The sequence below is a fragment of the Haliaeetus albicilla genome, chromosome 28 (assembly GCF_947461875.1).
Source record: "Haliaeetus albicilla chromosome 28, bHalAlb1.1, whole genome shotgun sequence".
In the NCBI taxonomy this organism is placed as follows: Eukaryota; Metazoa; Chordata; class Aves; order Accipitriformes; family Accipitridae; genus Haliaeetus; species Haliaeetus albicilla.
This window is the reverse complement of record NC_091510.1, coordinates 1,384,054-1,401,836: the sequence shown is the minus strand read 5'-3', so window position 1 is coordinate 1,401,836 and position 17,783 is coordinate 1,384,054. Positions and strand designations below refer to the sequence as shown.

At 43.7% G+C, this 17,783-nt stretch overlaps 1 protein-coding gene across 1 annotated transcript; it reads right to left on the bottom strand.

Annotated features, from left to right (window-relative positions):
- Window positions 1-4,100: 4,100 nt before the first annotated feature.
- On the bottom strand, window positions 4,101-17,165 carry STRA8 (stimulated by retinoic acid 8). The gene is made up of 7 exons (XM_009922006.2): window positions 16,556-17,165; window positions 15,039-15,123; window positions 14,485-14,637; window positions 11,103-11,385; window positions 9,737-9,813; window positions 7,970-8,081; window positions 4,101-4,411 (listed from the first exon to the last, which is right to left on the bottom strand). Exons 1-7 carry the CDS (start codon window positions 16,560-16,562, stop codon window positions 4,337-4,339), a joined length of 792 nt encoding a protein of 263 aa, XP_009920308.1. The 5' UTR covers window positions 16,563-17,165; the 3' UTR covers window positions 4,101-4,336.
- Window positions 17,166-17,783: the final 618 nt, after the last annotated feature.

Sequence of the window (17,783 nt, the reverse complement as noted above, 5' to 3'; positions counted from 1 at the left end):
CTGGTGGTTTCAATGAAAAGCCTTTATTCCTCATGCCTATTACAGTCCTGTTCTTTAGTCCCATCCTGCAGCTGTAGCAGTATGTGGCTTGTTTTATCGGTAAGTAATATATTGTTGGGGTTTTTTTTTGCTTTGGGAGTGAATGAAGCCTGGATAGATCAATTGTGTGAGCACTGGGATCCTAAGGGAGGAAACATTATGGTATAAAGTAGTTTGCTCCTACGGGCAGGTTGGGGTGCCTCCGTTGAAGACTGTGGTTGTTATGTCTTTGGGAGAAAAAATGATTTGTACATTTAAGTATATCTGATCCCACCCCCCATCACAGATTTAACAGAGATGACTATTCCCAGGCATCTCAGCTCTGGTATCTTCTTCAACCTTGACTACGTCTCTAAGCTCCTTTAGAGCCAGCCTATGCTCCCAGGGGATCCGGCAGACAAACCCATGGTCTTACTCGTCATCACTCTCGAATGTACTTGTGCTGTAGCACGTGTGTGAAAGCCAGTCGTTAGTCTACATCACCCTCTTCCCCTGTGCTGTACTGAAGCTGCCAGGCTCCTGCTGGCCAGACCCGCCACACACCGAGGAGTGGTTTAGATGGGATCAGGATACACGGCTAATGAACGAGGTACGCGAGCCGCACCAACAGGGCCAAAACCTGCCGTACTACACGGCCTTCAGATGCTCCGTCTTCCATGCAAGACTATTTCCTCTGGTGCTATGGTTGGGATCCCCACACGGAAAAAGCAAGGTGGGAAGCACAAGCGGGGAACCCTCAGTAATTTTACTGGCTCTGTGTCAGCTCTGTGGAGGCTGCAGCCGTATCTTTTTGCTTCTCCTCGTAAGACATGTTAGGATGCTGGCAAGTGCCAGAGGTTTAGATTTGCTTTAGCCCTGTTAAAAAAAATAATATCGGCATAGGCTTCCTACAAAAATCAGTCTTCAGTTGGCTTTTTGTTCCCCACCCCAAGGATGGAGAACGCTGCCCTGCTCTCCCAGCCTGCTGCCGTGCCTGCGTCCCCATCCTGTATTTGGCTTGCAAGCTCCTCGGAGTAGAGCTGGGCATGACTTTACAGCTCCTGGCATGAGGGGGGGGCCCTCATCCCCAGGGGAGGCTCATTCCTACGCCAGCGCATCCTATGGCCCAGGAGGTGCGGACGGCTTGGGGGGGGAAGCTGTGTCTGCTGGTGCTAAGGCTTAGAAGGCAGTTTTTCAGAAGCTGTTTACGTCCGTATTTCAAGCTCAGGCTCCTAAACGTCCTTTAAAATCCCACCCTTTGGTGTGTTTGTTATATGTTTATAAAATATCCTTCTATTTGCCTCAGGGGGACATTTCCAAATTTTAAAACGAAGTAGGCAGGGGTTAGGCTGCGGGGCCACCACTCCTCCCAGCTTCATGTGGCCACTTGAGGTTTGGAAACAGCTTTGGCTTTGCACCGCAGGGACACAGCTTCTGCTTATTTGCTACTTAATGAAAATAAATGAAAATCAGAGGATCCTCAAGTGTAAAACTGAACACTTGAGGGCTGTCCCAGATTGCTTGGAGAACAGCCAGCTACCTGTCAACTGTATTATTACCCTTCGTGCTACTGTTGAGTCCCAAGTGCAGTAAAACTTACTGATTTCAACCAGGTGTGTGGTCACACTGCTTGCAGCTTTGCAGAGAGGCAGACAGCTAATTGGGAAGTCCAGGCAGATGCTCCTGCTGTTTTGGCAGAGGAGACCCAGTGATGGGTATTTGCTTTTACCTAGGTGCACTTGCTCCAGAACTAATCAGAGGCTCATTTTCACAGCTTTCTCACAAGAAGACGTGGCCTGGGCAGTAGGACTGCCCTATGTTACGCTCAATGTGTTGTAAAGTGAGGGGCTGCCACGCTGCAGCACAGCGGTCGTGTACTGGGTCCCACTCTGTCCTGTTCAGGCTGGTCCACCCAAACCCCTGCAACAGCCGTACTTCTATGGATGCATTCATGTTTCCCACTCCTCCCTCCCTGCTGCCTTTCTGCCTCCAACTCCTTCCCACCGCCCTGCCCCAGTAGCCTGCTAGCCTACATTTTCCAGATTTTTTTTCATGAAAAGTTTCCACCAGACCAACCACTGAGCGCACACGTAGCAATAACGCGCGCAGGAATTAAGGCTGCTTCCCTGCCAAGGCAGAGCAGCTATTGTCTGTGTAGTGTCAGCTCTGCAGGAGTGGAAACTGCCTTCCCACATCACAGGCAGGCCTGCACTCTTGTAAACTATGATCATGTGGCAGGAGGAGCCAAAGTAATGTGTTCTTCATGTTCTCCTTAATGTCATAACACCTCCCACAAAGCCTGCTACCATTTGGAGGAGTTATCATTTTCACACCTGTTGTTTCACATTAATGTTCAGGCCAGTCTTCTTACACCTAAACTTCTCCTGGTGAAGCATCAGAAGCTCTCACGTGTGATGATCAAGGGAATGCATCTACAATAGTGTATGGTGTCCATTTAAAACTGTCTCCCCTGGTAGATGGCAGGCTGAAAGTCATCTGAAAATGAAATATTCTACTGTTTTAACTTCTGTTCTGGACTGGCCTTCAAAAGGGTGGGGATGAAGGGCTAATAAGAAAAGGTTGTTAACCCTTGAACATTACCTACTCACATCGCTGTCCTACGGCACATGCCAGTATTGCCAAGTTTGACCTCAGCTGATGCAGTAATTAAGATGGACATGGTGAAAGAATCATTAATGTAACAAACCTGACCAAACGTTGTGTGGCAAATGGAACTGGAGGTGAGAGAACTCTGTATGATTTCTACAGCTAAAAACTTGTAGAAAAAATATCCTCAGTCCTGAGAAAAACTAACATATTTCCCTCCAAAACTACACAAAGATAAGAAAACATGGGCAGAAACTTAATGTAAACACTTACTACTGTAGGTACATATATATATATGTATGTCTCTTGTACTAGCTAAAGGAAAGAATGATTTCACCTTGGATCCCCTGCAAAGTCTATACCTGTATTTCAGCCAGCATGTGTCCTAAAAGCCAGATTGCCCAGGGAATGCACATGCTTGGTATTCTGGAATTCGAGGGAGAGGAGGAGGAGAGCCAGCATTGCTTATAGCCTCAGAACAATGATAGCCTGTACACAAGAAACACACTAGAAATGCCAGGGAAAGGCAAGGCTGCACCTGGAGAACTCAGAGGGGCTCTTAGACCCAAACAGCATCTACAATTAGGACCCCCACTTCCAACCACAACAGCCTGGCAAATATCCACCTGGGAGTGCTACCACAGCCTCAACCGCAGGGACAGAAGGTGCTCTGGAGGAATTATTCTCCCCTTGTACTTCAGTACTAGGCTCCAAATGTGTTTGCTTGAATACAGCTGCATGTAGCATGTTCTTACGCACCAAGGCAGAGCTGTGCCACAGCCCAGCCCTCTTGGATTCAGCCTAAAAGCCTGGCTGCTGTAGACTTGATGGATACCTGGGCATGCCAGCTTTAGTTTAGATTTTAAAATAGAACTTTTAGCCTTTCTCTCTGTGATGGCTGTTAGCATGACTTTAGCATAACCACTGTCAATACAATCTGTCAAAATCTGCAGAAAGCCTTTAATGATAGCTCTGAGATGTGAAGGATTTTATTCATCTTCATAGCATTTTTAATTCCGAGATACTATCTGAGCAGCACTACTCATCAAAGAATGAGATGTGGCAGAATGGCTCAGGGCTGGTCACTCAGCTTTACACACCGTGCAAAAGTAAATAATCCAAAGTGTGTTATTGTGCCTGCACTTCTCTGGGTGATTTGGGAGTGGGTGACCACTGCTGCTGTCCTCATCAAGAGATGGAAGAGACTCATCTCTCTGTGAGGAAATCCCTCTTTCCTTGTCAGCCCGAGCTGAAAAATTGCACCAGAAAAGTAATCACTGCCAGGGTGCAGGGCACTTTTTGTGATTTTTGCAGGCTGCAGTTTGAGACCTGCATCCTCTGGGGGTGTGCAGGCTGTCACTGATGTCACCTCTCTGCAGCTCTTCCACAGCTTATGCTAGGCAAGGTCACTTAACTGTACATGCCTCAGTTTACTTGTGAAGTGAGGTTAAACATTAAAAAGCAATAGACAAAAGTATTTCTTAAGATTTTATAAATATCTAAAACCTGGAACTTTTAAGGGTATAAATTACTCAACTGATATATCAAGAAGCACTGATGAGGGAATGGGAAGTCAATGGTAACAAACCACTTTAACACAGTGTCTCCACACTCTGCTCAGAGAGGGGCTTCACTGAAAGAGGTGCAGTCTCTTCACGTGCCTGGCATACCTAGCAACACTTGGCAAAACATTAGCAGACAGAGATACTGTTTAGAAATCTTCATCATCGAAGGTCTCGGTGCACCTCAGCATCACAGTCTCGTAATCGAACTGAAGATCTTCTTCCTGAAAGCCCCCCCCAAAGGCAAGCAGAATTAAAAAACACAGGAGTTGACCATGTTTCAAATATACAGTGGGTTGGTCAAATGCTGCTGTTTGTCAGCTAATGCGCCATGAGCCCTCCTTCCTCTCTGAATCAGCAACCAGCACTTGTCAAGTGCCTGAGGCGCCTGATGAAGAATGGCTCAAATTTTCAACCAATTTCTTTCTAAAATCACAGGGCTCCACCCTGTGACTATTTACATCATTTAGACAGCTGTTACTGACTGTGGTAGCAAGTGGGTCATGTAACAGGCTCTGAAGATATGAGAGCTTCCTCGAGGCCTTAACTTCTACTGACTTCAGAGTTTGCTGCTCTTTTAGCAACAGAAGGAAATGGCCTTCTCTTTCACCAGCTTACAGAGAATAAAAGTGGCTCTTGAGAAATCAAAGCCTAGGAGATGAAAGTGTTCATCTAGTCCACCTTCTGCATTGATGCAAGACTCTTTAGGACAAGACTGTGTTTAAAAATAGGTGCTGTTTAAAAAATATATAGCTTAAGGAGCACTAAATCCCACTTGCTTGTCAAGTGACTCATCTAAAATCCATAATTTTAAAAGAAAATGTGCCTTTGAAGATGCAAAGGTGCTCAGTGCTATTTAGAAAAAACCCCAGTCTTTCACTTAGATATTGTAAAACCTTTGCACCTCAATCTAAATGAATTCTTTACTGCCTTTGCTGCCCAGCATCTTTTATGATGTGACCATAAGACAACAGCTCTTGAAAAATGACAAGATTGCTTAAATAATCTCATGCTCAGAAATATTTCTCTACCATGTACCATGGAAGCATGCTCCTGTTCTCATTTTCGGGTCGCTGTCCTTTTAAGAGCCTTCCCTTTCCTTGTCCAAATGATTTCCTCCCTCCTCTTGTGTGAGTCTTTCTCAAGCATTTTATACCAGTGGGGTGCATGCCCTTGGCAGCCTTGAGAGCCAGGGCAGCGGCTCAAGAGGAGCTGCACTCAGTGGAGCTGTGACTACGAAACAGTGAACATACACAAGCCGACAGTAGTACTGTGTACCTGGACAGTTAACCAGAAATAGCTTAACATAGCGCTGGCGTGTAATGACCAGCAATAAAACCGTCACCTCATCAGCACTGCAGATGAAAGGAAAGGAGACCGTAGGCTGCCTTTCGTATTTCAGTCAGGTGCACATCACATGCCTTGCCTTGGTAATGTACCTGCTACCACCTCTCTATCTTCTACAAGGTGTGTGCACAGTGCACCAGAACATCACTTTATCCTTGGGATAATTTATCCCAGCACTGCCCAAACTCCTGAGCTAGTGTAGCACTGGCACAAGTACGATATCAAGGGAGGGGGAATGGTCTGCAGGGGTTCAGTCAGACCCATAAGATAAGCAGGAAGGCCTCCCTTCCCTGTGAAGTTCAGGAGTCTCCAATGCTCTGAGTAGCCCTATTTCTGGGGTAAGGTATGTAGCTCAGACTGAGCTCTCTGCTGCTGCTTGAGTTGGTGTGTTTCAAGCCAGGTGGAACATCTCCCATCCCCACTCTGCAACCACTTCCATAACTGCCTCAATCTGTTTGTTTTGAGATGGAGCTGAATTTCTGCTCTCAAAACAAAAAATTCTTGTCAGTCTTTTTTTTTTTTTTTTTTTTTGTTTTTTTTCCTCTTGGCAGGACTCTCTAGATGTGCTGTACTGCAGTTATCTAATCCAAAACAGACTGTGACCTTCATATTATCTTTAGCCTGGGTGATTTCTGCTCAAACTCCCTTTTTATTGTTTTATCACAGACAACTCAAAGTTCCTGCCTAAAAGAAGTGCACGCAGTCTTTTATTTCCTTTTGGATCCACAGAGCTGAGTCAACTGCCAATTTGCAGTACAGCTTCTTTTACTGCCTGTGTTCCTTCCCATCACTCCCATTCTCCTAGTCTTATTTCAAATGTGCCTCTTTAAAGCTAGAAAGAGACACTATCTCTTCTCATACCACCTCATCTGGGACCAGTGAGATGGACTTGGGCTCACATACAACAATGCAGCACCAAGCAGAAGGACAAAATGGGTCCACCTAATGCTGCCAGGCATGATAAAGAAATTTTAAACCGGAAAATACAGCATCTTGCCTAAAGCTTTTCTTTCTTTTCTAGGCATGCTCAGTTCACGGTCATTTACATAAACACAGGAAGAGTGCTGCCCTTATGAAGAACATAGCTATTCACAGACCAAAGGGCTATGTAGATCAGTGGCTGGTCTCTGACAATGGCCAGGAGTGGATGTTTAGACAGAAAGTGCAAGAATTGTGCATCCAGTGTGCTCTGTTCCACAATACATACTCCCACATTACGGCAAACTGTGCTGTGAGGACCTTCTGAGATGGAAATTGTATCTGTACCTTCAGATTTAGTAATTGTCAATGGTTTGATGCCCCAGCAGTTAAATCTGGTAATTTGCATGCGCAAGTATTTTTTAATATGCTGTTTGTTCATTTCATTGAGTGCTTTCTAGTTCTTCTGGTGTTAGACACAATGAATAATCATTCTGTGTACCAACTCTACACCATTTAGGATCAAAATTCTCTCACCGTACCCCTCAGTCTTTTTTTGCAGAAGAGTCCTACTCTGGTAGCTTCTGTTTAATGCCTTTTGCTGTGCCTGCTGCCATTCTCTGCACCTCCTCTAGTTCTACTGTCTCCCTGAGATGGTGGAACCAAATGGCACCCAGCAGTCACTATGTGATAGATTCAGATAGTAGTGCAACACTAGTTTCTGCTTTGTGTTCTGTCCTAATTACCCCTCATCGCTAACACTCGATTTCCTTCAAAGGAGCATCTGCTCAAGTAACAGAGACTGGGTAGAAGCTAGGTGATAGAAAATAGCAAAACAGTGGCTACTGTGGAGATACAATTGACTCTGAGCCCAAACAAGCATGCTCTGACTGAGGGATATCTCCCTTTCAGTCCTCCACCCATGTGCAAGCTCTGAGCCACGTCCTTGGCAGGAGGGCAAGAAGGGGAGGAAGAACAATGCAAACACAACGACTTCTGGATCAGCAAACCTGCAACAGTAGGCTGAGGTTAAGAGGCAGCTCAGCAGCTGTTTATCAGCTCTTTCAAGAACACGAATACCCTACTCCCAAGGCCTGCCCGCGGACGGCTCAGGGTAGGGAACCTGGCACCCAAACAAGCAGAAGGTGGTCCTACTGAGCTCAGAATGAAGCGGCCGGGGATTAATGAGAACTGCAAAGTGAGCTTTGCCTGCTCAGATGAGATCACTCAAGCTTCTCCACAAGGAACTTTCATGCAAACAATTAAAAAAAAATAATTCCTCATGTCATTTGCCATTCTGAATAATATTCAAAGCAGTAATAACCCCTCGCACTTTGCCTCGTACAAAGGCAATTCTACTGACCTTTTGGAATGACACATCTGAAGTGATGAACCCCAAGTTCTTATTTGTAATGATTCTGGACAATATGATCAGAAGCACAGAAAACAGAAATCCCTTTCTGACAATGACTGAAATACATTACTCCTTCTATAAAGAATCCTTTGGCAAAGCTTACCTGGCAAAACTGTGTATTAGCAAAGAAAAGGCTTTTCAGGAAGTCAGTGATCTGCAGATAGAGTCCATGGTGATCCTCTGGACTTTCAGAAGTGCAGCTTGCAAATGCTGAACTGAAAATGGAACCAGATACTATATTTAATTTCCTGTTCCCTCATTTCTCCTCCTACTTACTTTCTTTCCTCCACAATTTACTTATAAATTAAAAAAGATTAAAATTGTTTTCAAGACGGTTCTGATATTAAAGACAATAGCCAAGCAAGGGGGGGAATGGAGGTGGACGTATGGACGAGATACTGTCTAATAAATGCAAGGAAGATATGTAAGAACAGAAACAGCAAAACAAGAAACCAGAAACAACAAAGAGATCCACTGATACATGACAGCTATAGTAACACTGTTTTGAGGAAAAGTATATATGCATTATAACAGAGAGCAACAATGGTTATTTGGCAGTATATTTTGTAGGGTTGTTCAGAGGAACAACTTTGACTTCTTTTGTAAAGTTTTAGAGTGAATGTGGTAACACGTGGTCATGAAATGACATATTAGCTATCACTGGCAGGTTTGTACTCAGGTAACAGGTAACTGGCAAAAAGCTAAGATATTCATTCTGGACCTCAACTCTATATTCTCCCTGGGATTTTACAAAGTTCTGCCATCACGCCTCTGTCCAGAATTACAAGGCAGAGTGATAAGGAAGGAAGGGAACAAAAGAAATGTTGACTACTGAAATACTGATCTAATTTGGGACCTAAAACAGATTGCAAAGATGATGGCAATACACTGCAGTATTAAGGAATACATAGTCTTATTTTAATCTTTATTATGTATTCAAGTATATTCTGATCAACAGCCAAAACAACCTTATTTCCATTCATTCTGTTCTGAAAGTGCAAGGTAGAATGCTGGTGAAAGAAAAAGAGATTCACACTGAAGAACTCTCTAAATATGGAAAACTAAGTAGAAAATGGGATTTAAAAAAACAGATTAAAAACACTATTTGCAAAGTGAAACAATCCTAATGAAGACTAAGTAGCAAGAACGCATAAAAGATGAGTCATAATGTGATTTTCCTCTTGAGGAAAGCAACCCTTTCCTTTCTTTGGTCCACTGCAAAAAATCAAAGGCAGTGCCAGCTTTGTATCTGACATGTTCTGTTTCAGATAACTCATCTGACCTGCAGAGGAAAGAGATGTTATTATTTAATTGGTCTTGTGTTTCTTTGATGTTACTGTTCAGGTCAACCACACTTTAAGCTTGATCACCTCCTTGTGATTGAATTAGGGTACTTGAAAAAGGTAACTGAGACAGTGTTAAAAAATTATCATTTTTTGTCTCATTAAATGAGAGTACAGTTTATGATTAACTGACTTATCCAGAGAAGGCCTTATGGTCCTTATAGACCTAGCAAGTGAGACAGAGAAAATGAAAACATTACAAATATTGTAATTTGAAAAGATGGAAAGCTACACAGAGTAAAGAAGAAAATCAGAAGGACCTCAGTTATCCTGAAGTGATGCTCTTAATACGGGATTCTTACTGATTCTGCCATAAATGCCTACTAATAATTTCACTTTCGTACATTAAGAGACAGTATTATTGCAAGCACAATTGCTGGAGGCTGCTTTTCTAACCATTTACTAAAAATTAGGCACAAAAAAGGAAGCTAGGCTATTGCATTGCTACACAGAAAACTTGCCATGGAGTATTGACAGTGGGCTATTAACTTACTTTGTCTAGCAAAAGGGGCGAGTTGGTACTTTACCTCTGGCTAGACATTCCCTGAGTCTCGCTTCTGTCAAGGAAACCAACAGCAACATCAAATGCATCTTCAAACATTACCTATCAGAGAAAACACTTCAGATGTCAACATATCCAGCCACCTAAAAGTTTTACCTAGGGCATAATTTTTAATAATGAATTCTTTAAAAGCATGATACTTTTTCTTTCCATTTAACAGGTACATTTACAGCTAGAGTAAACACAGAGTAAACCAAGAGGGTTTTGTGGAGACAGGAATAATAGGAATAACTGTATTTCATGACTAGGAACACAAGGTTAGTCCATTCCCTTAGGCCTGTGCTTCAACCTCTAGGTATTAGACTTAACATTACATGTGCCCCAAAATCAGTAAAAACCATGAATTGTATCAGTGCTTTAGAGACCTGACTGTGGGCTGCTGCTTATGGCTGGAGATCTCAGCTGTACCAGCCAGTCTCCCCAAATCTGATTTCCAGTGTGCAACCTGGCTTACAAATGAGTTAAGATGCATCCTGTGACAGACCGATAAGCTCATTAGTTCACTCTGCCATAATGCAGTTCACACATTTTCTGTGCCAGAAAGTACTGTACATACAACATCCCCATGACATTTCCTAAGGTCAGCAATATCAGTTGTGTCCTGTGACTCAAAAAGCACTTGTCAATGCAATTTACTTATATGCTAAAGGTAGACATCTGTCCCTCCTTTGCAGCTAATAAAATTACACATCTTTAAGCAGCTAGTTGCTTAAGTAATCAGTGCTCCAGGAGCAGTTTACAAAGAGTTGGCTGTTATTTCATCTCTTTTTAACAAATGCCCTGGTCTACTCAGTCACTGACTTCTTGGATCTGCAGAGATGCATGGCACAGGCAGTCATTAGCCCTGTTCCACTGGAACTGGTCTACAAATACTTTCTCTTTGCTACCAAGTGTTTTGATGAAAAAAACCCACCCAACCCAAAACACAGCAGGCCTTGGCAAACTCAGTATTCCTTCTGGATTTAGATAATCTGTGCTTCTTGGAGAGTTTGCACAGCACAGTAACTGTATAATTCATGTTCTTTTTCCCTCCCCCTGGAGCAAGTTAGAGCAAATTTAACTCTTACTTAGCACAGACACTCTACAGGTCAGTGGAGACTAGCAGGATTACTACCACTGCACTCCTATAGCTTGCTGTGTATCTTACCAAGAGAGAATTTGGTGCAGGCGTTTACTCAAAGACTGCTTATTGTCTCCACTTATGCATTCAAGTAGTCTTGAGAAAGCTTAATCACAACTACTGTATGTTTCCAATTAAAAGCTGCAGAACCAATTAGCATCTGAAGGCTTGGAGTTTCAGAGGCAGACCATGTATGTTACTCAGCACTTACTTCCTCTGGTGTGGAGACTGAGGAACCACTGGCTTCCTCACTGTTACCTCGGCTGTCCCTCACACTACCTTCAGTGCATGCAGGCTCTTGACAAGCAGCCTTAGGATCCATGAGGAAATCTCTTTGGCTACAGTACTGCAAGATGCTGTCTCTCCTTTCTTCAGAAAGCTCTTGCCAGAGGTGGGAAATAGCTGTGGAGACCTCAGGAAGAGGCACCTCCTCAGTGCAAACAATTCTATGCTCTATCAGCAGGTCCACTGTGTGCTTATAAAAATACAGGTATCTGTAAGGAAAGGAAAGGGAGCACCTCTTAAGAGCAGGCTACGAGACAGCCATCTATTGTAAATCAGCAGGAGACTGGGGAATAGCTCTGATTCATAACTACTTCACTGTCTCCCCTCTCTAAGACTCCATACAATTATTGAAGGTTGCCCAACACTGAAGATTTTAGCAGCTCTGTTCTGCCAAGATTTCATCTGCAAAAGACAGGCTCCAGCCACAGCCTCAGCGGACTGCCTTACAACAGAAGCTCCAGGCGCTGCAGGCTGTACTTGTTGCACAGGCAAACCTCATTCTGGCATTTAATAAATTTTGAGTTACTTGCCTTTGTATCCTGAGGCTTTTACACTCTAAGTCACTTTTTATACTTTTACTGGCATTGCACTACACTTAAAAGCGTTGGCTGAGGTCATATCCTGACATATTAGGTACTATACATGCAGATTGAAAGAGACTACCCAGGCCTGGATGCTCTGACTTAAATAAGCATGGGAGCTCAATTTCCTCCATTTTACATATGAGGAAATGCATCCCTAAGACTTACTTCTATGCAGTCTGTAGTGAAACTGGTAACGGAACCCAAGTGTTGCAATTTCAACCCAGTGACTAAATCTCAGAACGAGCCCGCTTCATCTCTTAGCACTGTGCGACACAGTGAACCAGTGATAAGAATGTCTACTTTGGAAAGCACCACTGAAGGTTATTTTACATTAATTACATGCTTAGAGCGTCTCAGATGAAAATAACAAGATCAAAGGAGTACAAACCAAGAGTTCTATAAACAGCAGTCATTGTTACTAAGTTTGGGCTCAAAATGATTCCTTGGAAGATGTCCCAAATGAGCACATTTCCTGATTAACTGAACAGTATTGCATAACAAAGTAACTCAAAGGAGTTCAGCCTTTTCTTTTTGGAAAAAAAAAAAAAAAAAAGACAAGAATTACTTGTTGCAGCAAATCAATACTGAAAATCTTAAGATAATTCTGCATGCAAGTATAAATATGTTTAAACTCCAGTTTCGATACTCTGGAGTATTTTCCACTATTGCTGGAGACAAAATACCGGAAGGGGAATAAGTGTTCTCATGTAAGGTATTGCGCTCACTAAGGATTCTGGATGTCCAGCTCCAAACAAAGGATCTGGAGTTTCTCAAACAGAAGAATATGAATCACCACTAGATTGCTTTGCTAAAGAAACTAAGCTTGAACCATGACTTCACTATTTTCTTCCCAGCTGCAAGGAGACAACCACGTTTTGCACTGGACAGAGTACTGTGTAGTCCTACCAGTGTAGCTCCTGCTGCTGGACATGGAAAAAAAAACCTAGTCCATTGAAGCTCAAAGCATTTCTGATGCTGCCCAAATAATGTGATTGGACAATCACCAAAAGCCTGTTATTTTCTTTGCTGAAGAGTCTCTATTGTTTTATGCCTGTTATAAAAGATCATTTTTTGAGAATTAGCTACGAACCAGCTGCCGTCTGCCATAAGACTGTAGCATAAGTGCCAGAGTCCACACAGTACAGGCCCTGCTCTACCTTGTCAGTGAAGAAGGAGAAAGTCAGGTGTTTACAGCTCTGTTGTGCAGTCTTTGATGAATAGAGCTTACTTCCCCCAGAAAATCTTGATTCAGCACTTTTCAAGGTCTTGTAAATGATACCTTACCACAGCCGCCTCTGATTCTCACAAGAGCAAAAGTAGAACAGTAGCGGGAGGCTGGTGCCATCTGCTGGCACAGCTGCAGTCTCAGTTTGATGAAAAACTCAATAATCCAAGGGAATTTTATAAATAAGCACCAGTTCAAAGCAAAAGAGAAGAAGGAACTGCGGAAGTTTTTGTTTATGGTGGTGACGCTGTGGAAGAGGATGCCAGCTGCAGCTGTGGATTCTCCTGCACTGCATATTCTTAACTCTGGAACGGTTAGGGTGAAATTGACTCTGCTTGATGGTACAGGATAGATTAGACATCCACCTGTTTCTCAAATCTTTATGATGAAATGATAATTTATCCTTTAGGAAAACCATCCATGACCTCTAAGTACCTCCTAGTGCTGTCTGACAGCAAGGGGAAGAATATGATGAATAATGTACTCAGTCTTAAGATATCAATAACTTTGAAAAAACCCAGTAATTTTACCATTACAACCCCAGACTAAAATACATGGACCACTGACATGAGAACAGTGGCCTTTTTAGGTCCTGAATCAGGCACTTAGGAGCTGATCCTAAAGGGGGTTACAGTCTCACACCCCCTAGCTATAAATGTAACACACATGTAAGTGTTTAGGTTCCCCTCCACCTTCCCATGTTGCATTTTGAGGAGTGCTTTCTGACCACCATTATTCTGCAGCCCGCAGGCTGAGGACTACATGATCTTCCCTGGTCCCATCCAGCCTTACCCTGCTCCGATCCAACAAAAAAGGTACTCCAAGCTGCCAGGAGCTATGGGTCTACTTCTGGAAGGAGCAAGTGTGTTCATAACAATGCTCCTCATAACAATGCCATTAGAGGCAGGATGAACATCACTGTGGGGGAAAGTATCTGCCTACATCTGGTTCCTGCACCTCCCCAGAACACACATAGCTAGACTCTTGAGAATTTAACCTGGTGCAGCAATTCCTACGTTCCTAAAACCTAGCCCCATTGCAGGGATACAGCTTGATAGTGGTACTGATACCACAAACACACAGGGACAGGCACCTGCATAAATCATTCTGGATGAATAACCTCCTATTCCACCTGAGCTTGCCTGTTAAACCACTACTGTTAGCAGGTATGTTGCATCTTACTCTGCAAGCCCTATGGAGAGTGGTAAGGCATGGCCACACAGGGACTGACACACTTGAAAGAAATTTTTTGTCTTTCCTCAGGGATTTTCCAAGGCCTGGAGAACTAGGGGCTGCTACGACGCTAGGAGTCCATTCACATGCAAGTCACAGGTAAGGGGAGGTGCTCAGCTTCATCACCAGCAGGGCCAAAGCTGCTGGCACAAGGCTTCTGCAAAGCAGATGCAGGCTCCAGCAGGGCTGCATGAATGGCAGTGACTGGATGCACAGTGTTAATGCCAACAAGTTAAAAAACTGAAGGCAACATGGGGTGCACCTACCGTTCAAATTCCACCAGATCTGGGGATGAAGTCTCTGAAGACTGGATCAATTCTGGCTTCCCATCCTCTTCCAGTGTTTGTTTTTCACATTCTCCAATCAGATGCCAGACGGTAGAGTCACTCTCACTCACAGCTTCCAAGGCTGATGCAGTGCTGGAAAGAACACACAGGAAAAAAAGCCACATGAGCAACTTCTTAACTGGATTAATAAGGTCCTTGTCATGGTCACTCCCGAGTCCAGGGCCATTCTTCCCGAGCCAGCTTTCTCCTCCTCCTTTCGCTTTGCCAGCAAATGAGAAGTCCTTGGTGGAGATCAGCTACATAGAAGGGAAAGGAAATACAAGCACTGACTGGAAATGAGACCAACAATACACTTAAAGTGTTTCTGCACTGTACAGGATTACAGGGGTCCAGGTGAAATCTCTTCATCTTTTCCTCACGATGAAAGGCCTCTGCTTGAAAATTCAGTAACAATGACAAAGAGGTTCAGAGATGCCGGGAGGGAAGCAAATGCAAAGTATTATCATCTTTCCTTGATTGGTATAAGCCCTTACCTGTGATTGCTGAAGTGCCTCTTGACATATTCCTCCCTGACTTCCTCCAAGCTGGACGGGTTCCCATCCTCCAGACTGAAGGACTCTGTTGTGAGTAGAAAGGTACTGTCACATCAGTGGCACTTTTGGCTTCCCTCTCTCTCAGCCCCAATCAAACAGAATAATTTCAACAACTGGTTCTTCACGAGCCAGAGCTTTTTGTCAGGCAAAAATGATGTGAAAGGAGAAACTTCTGCCCCTCCTACAATGTAACTAGCATTATTGGGAGTTTAAGATCATTGAGGAACTTAGAATCAATGCCTTCTTCCTAACATTGGTCTGACAGAACTGATGGTGAAAACAACCAGCAAATCAAAGTCCAGGCAAGCACTAGTCAACACAGTATTTTGTGATTGCCACATAATGAGGAAATTGCACGTAAAAACCTCTGACAACCAACCCATGATTCACAAGCAGTACGAATTGTACATATATGCAAGTAAATACAAGGGGAAGTTACCCCTTCAATTTTGCTCTGTCAAACTACTGCTTCTACCTATGACTGACTTTTATGGGTTATCCAAGGATGTGGGTTCAGAGGAGACTGCTTATTTTAAGCACTGGGACTTTTGACAAAAATTACTGGAGGTGCAAGTTGCATGAATAGCATTGTTTTTTTCTAGCTGACGCTAATTTGGACACTTGAAGGGACACAGAAGTATGCCCAAAGTCTCTACCCCATCAGCCCCCTGGCCTACTTGCCATCCCTGGAGGCAGTGGCCAGCATCAGTAAACAGAAGGCACGCTGGCGAGGGCGTGAAGCCCAGCAGCAGGAGCTGCCTCAACTGCGGACAGCACATGCTAGACCAGCGTGACGCATGGTGTCACAGGTGGTAACAGAGGAGCGCGTGAAGATGACCCGCCAAGCTGCAGCATCCCTCTTACCCATTTCTATCAGAGTAAATTCTTAAATAGAGGCTTCCCCTTCCTACACTAGGAAATCCTCAACAGCTTCTCTGTCCTTTTTTACCTCACGCCAGAGCCTGCCGAAATTTAAGCTCTGGCTGTGCTTGACTCGCAACGCTGGGTGCTCGTGACGGCTGTGACTTGCACTGTGCCACGTCGCTGCGGCTGGGAGGAGCACACACGCTCCTGCAGCCTCTCAGTGGGAGCCCAAGCATGCAGCCTGGGGACCCATGCCAGCCCCACATCTGCTGGGGGTGAATCGGCAGCAGGGTGACAAGGGCACTCTGCCTGAACTGCCTGCTGCCATGGGATAGCAGGAGTTACTTGTTCCTTCCTTCACCTAGGCTGGGGAGGGGGTAGGAATGGCTGAGAGTCAGAGGGGGATTTCTGAGGTGCAGGGCTTAGTGGGTCGACAGACTTTTCACTATCCCTTTTTTATTGCTACAACTAAAGCCACAGTTAGCTCTAATGCTTTAATGGGCTCAGCTGTGTACCTATCTGTCTCTATTTAAGAAATAAATAAAAAACAAGTCCAGGCACTCTGTCTAAGGCAAATATTTGCATACAGTTACCTTTCATCTTCAGAAAAGAACCCAAGGTTTGCTCCAGCTTCTGGATAGATTTCTTAGCCTTACGCAAAACCTGATACTAAACATAAGAAGAAATCAGAACTGATTGCTCTCTGCTCTGACTAGATTCATGTTTTAACATGCCTTGGTTGTTTTCTTCACTCTTCCTTCATTTTGACCTTCAGTTATCTTGATGTCTCTGTGAAAACAACTGTGTTGTTTCACCAGCTACCCTTATCCATATGAAAAGGGGAAAGAACTAATACCAGAGCAAACTTAAATATAGAATAAAAATATTTGGGCATATATTATGCATTACATACACAGAACACCCAGTCACATAGACATTTGCTACTTAACTCTGATCTTCTTTCATCAGCAAATGGTCTTATTTGGATCGTTCTCTTCTTGAAGTATGTCCAGAAATACCATGCTGTGAAGTCTTCTGGATGTCTACCAACTTTAGGCATCAGACTTTACTAATCATTTCCCATGAGAATTTAGCTAGGAGAAGCCTTTGCCATGTTCTACTCTCGGCTACACTGATGTTAACTGGAATAACTTCAGTGCTGCACATCATTCCTTCATCATTTATAGTAAGCATAACTGCGAACATATGGGCAACGCATTTAAGCATACACATCTCAAAAATATTTCAAGACTTATGTAATTGGTGAGACCATCCACAATCACCTTAGACAGGATGTCTACCCCGCAGAGCTTTCACACTGGATATTTTAGCCAGCACTAAGCACTAGGATTACAAGTGAATTTCTGTATTTAGGCTCTTGAAGATATTGAACTTCCTTGGCCCCCAAAAGTCGCACAAGGGGCACATGATACTATGAAAAAGCAATTTTAAGATTTGGTATGTGGAGACAGTCCCCTTAGACTAGACAGAACAAGTATGTGTTTAGTCTTGTCTTCAGAGATCATGGTGACTTGAGCTTAACTTGCATCTTGTTCAGAACATGGCAAACTGAACTCTCACCTCAACCTGCATGAGAGGCAAGAGCTCAGCAGGCACCAGCCCTAGATAGCAGTATTTTGCATGTTCAGAGCCTCAAAGCCCTTTACAAGGACAATTCCTGTCCCAAACAGCCATTACCCTCTCCATTTTACACACTGGAAAACTGAAAGTACCCAATCTAACTAAATGAACTGGTGGCAGAGTTGAGGATAAAAGGACTCCTAATGTTTATTCCTCTGCCTTGAACATGGCAATATCCAT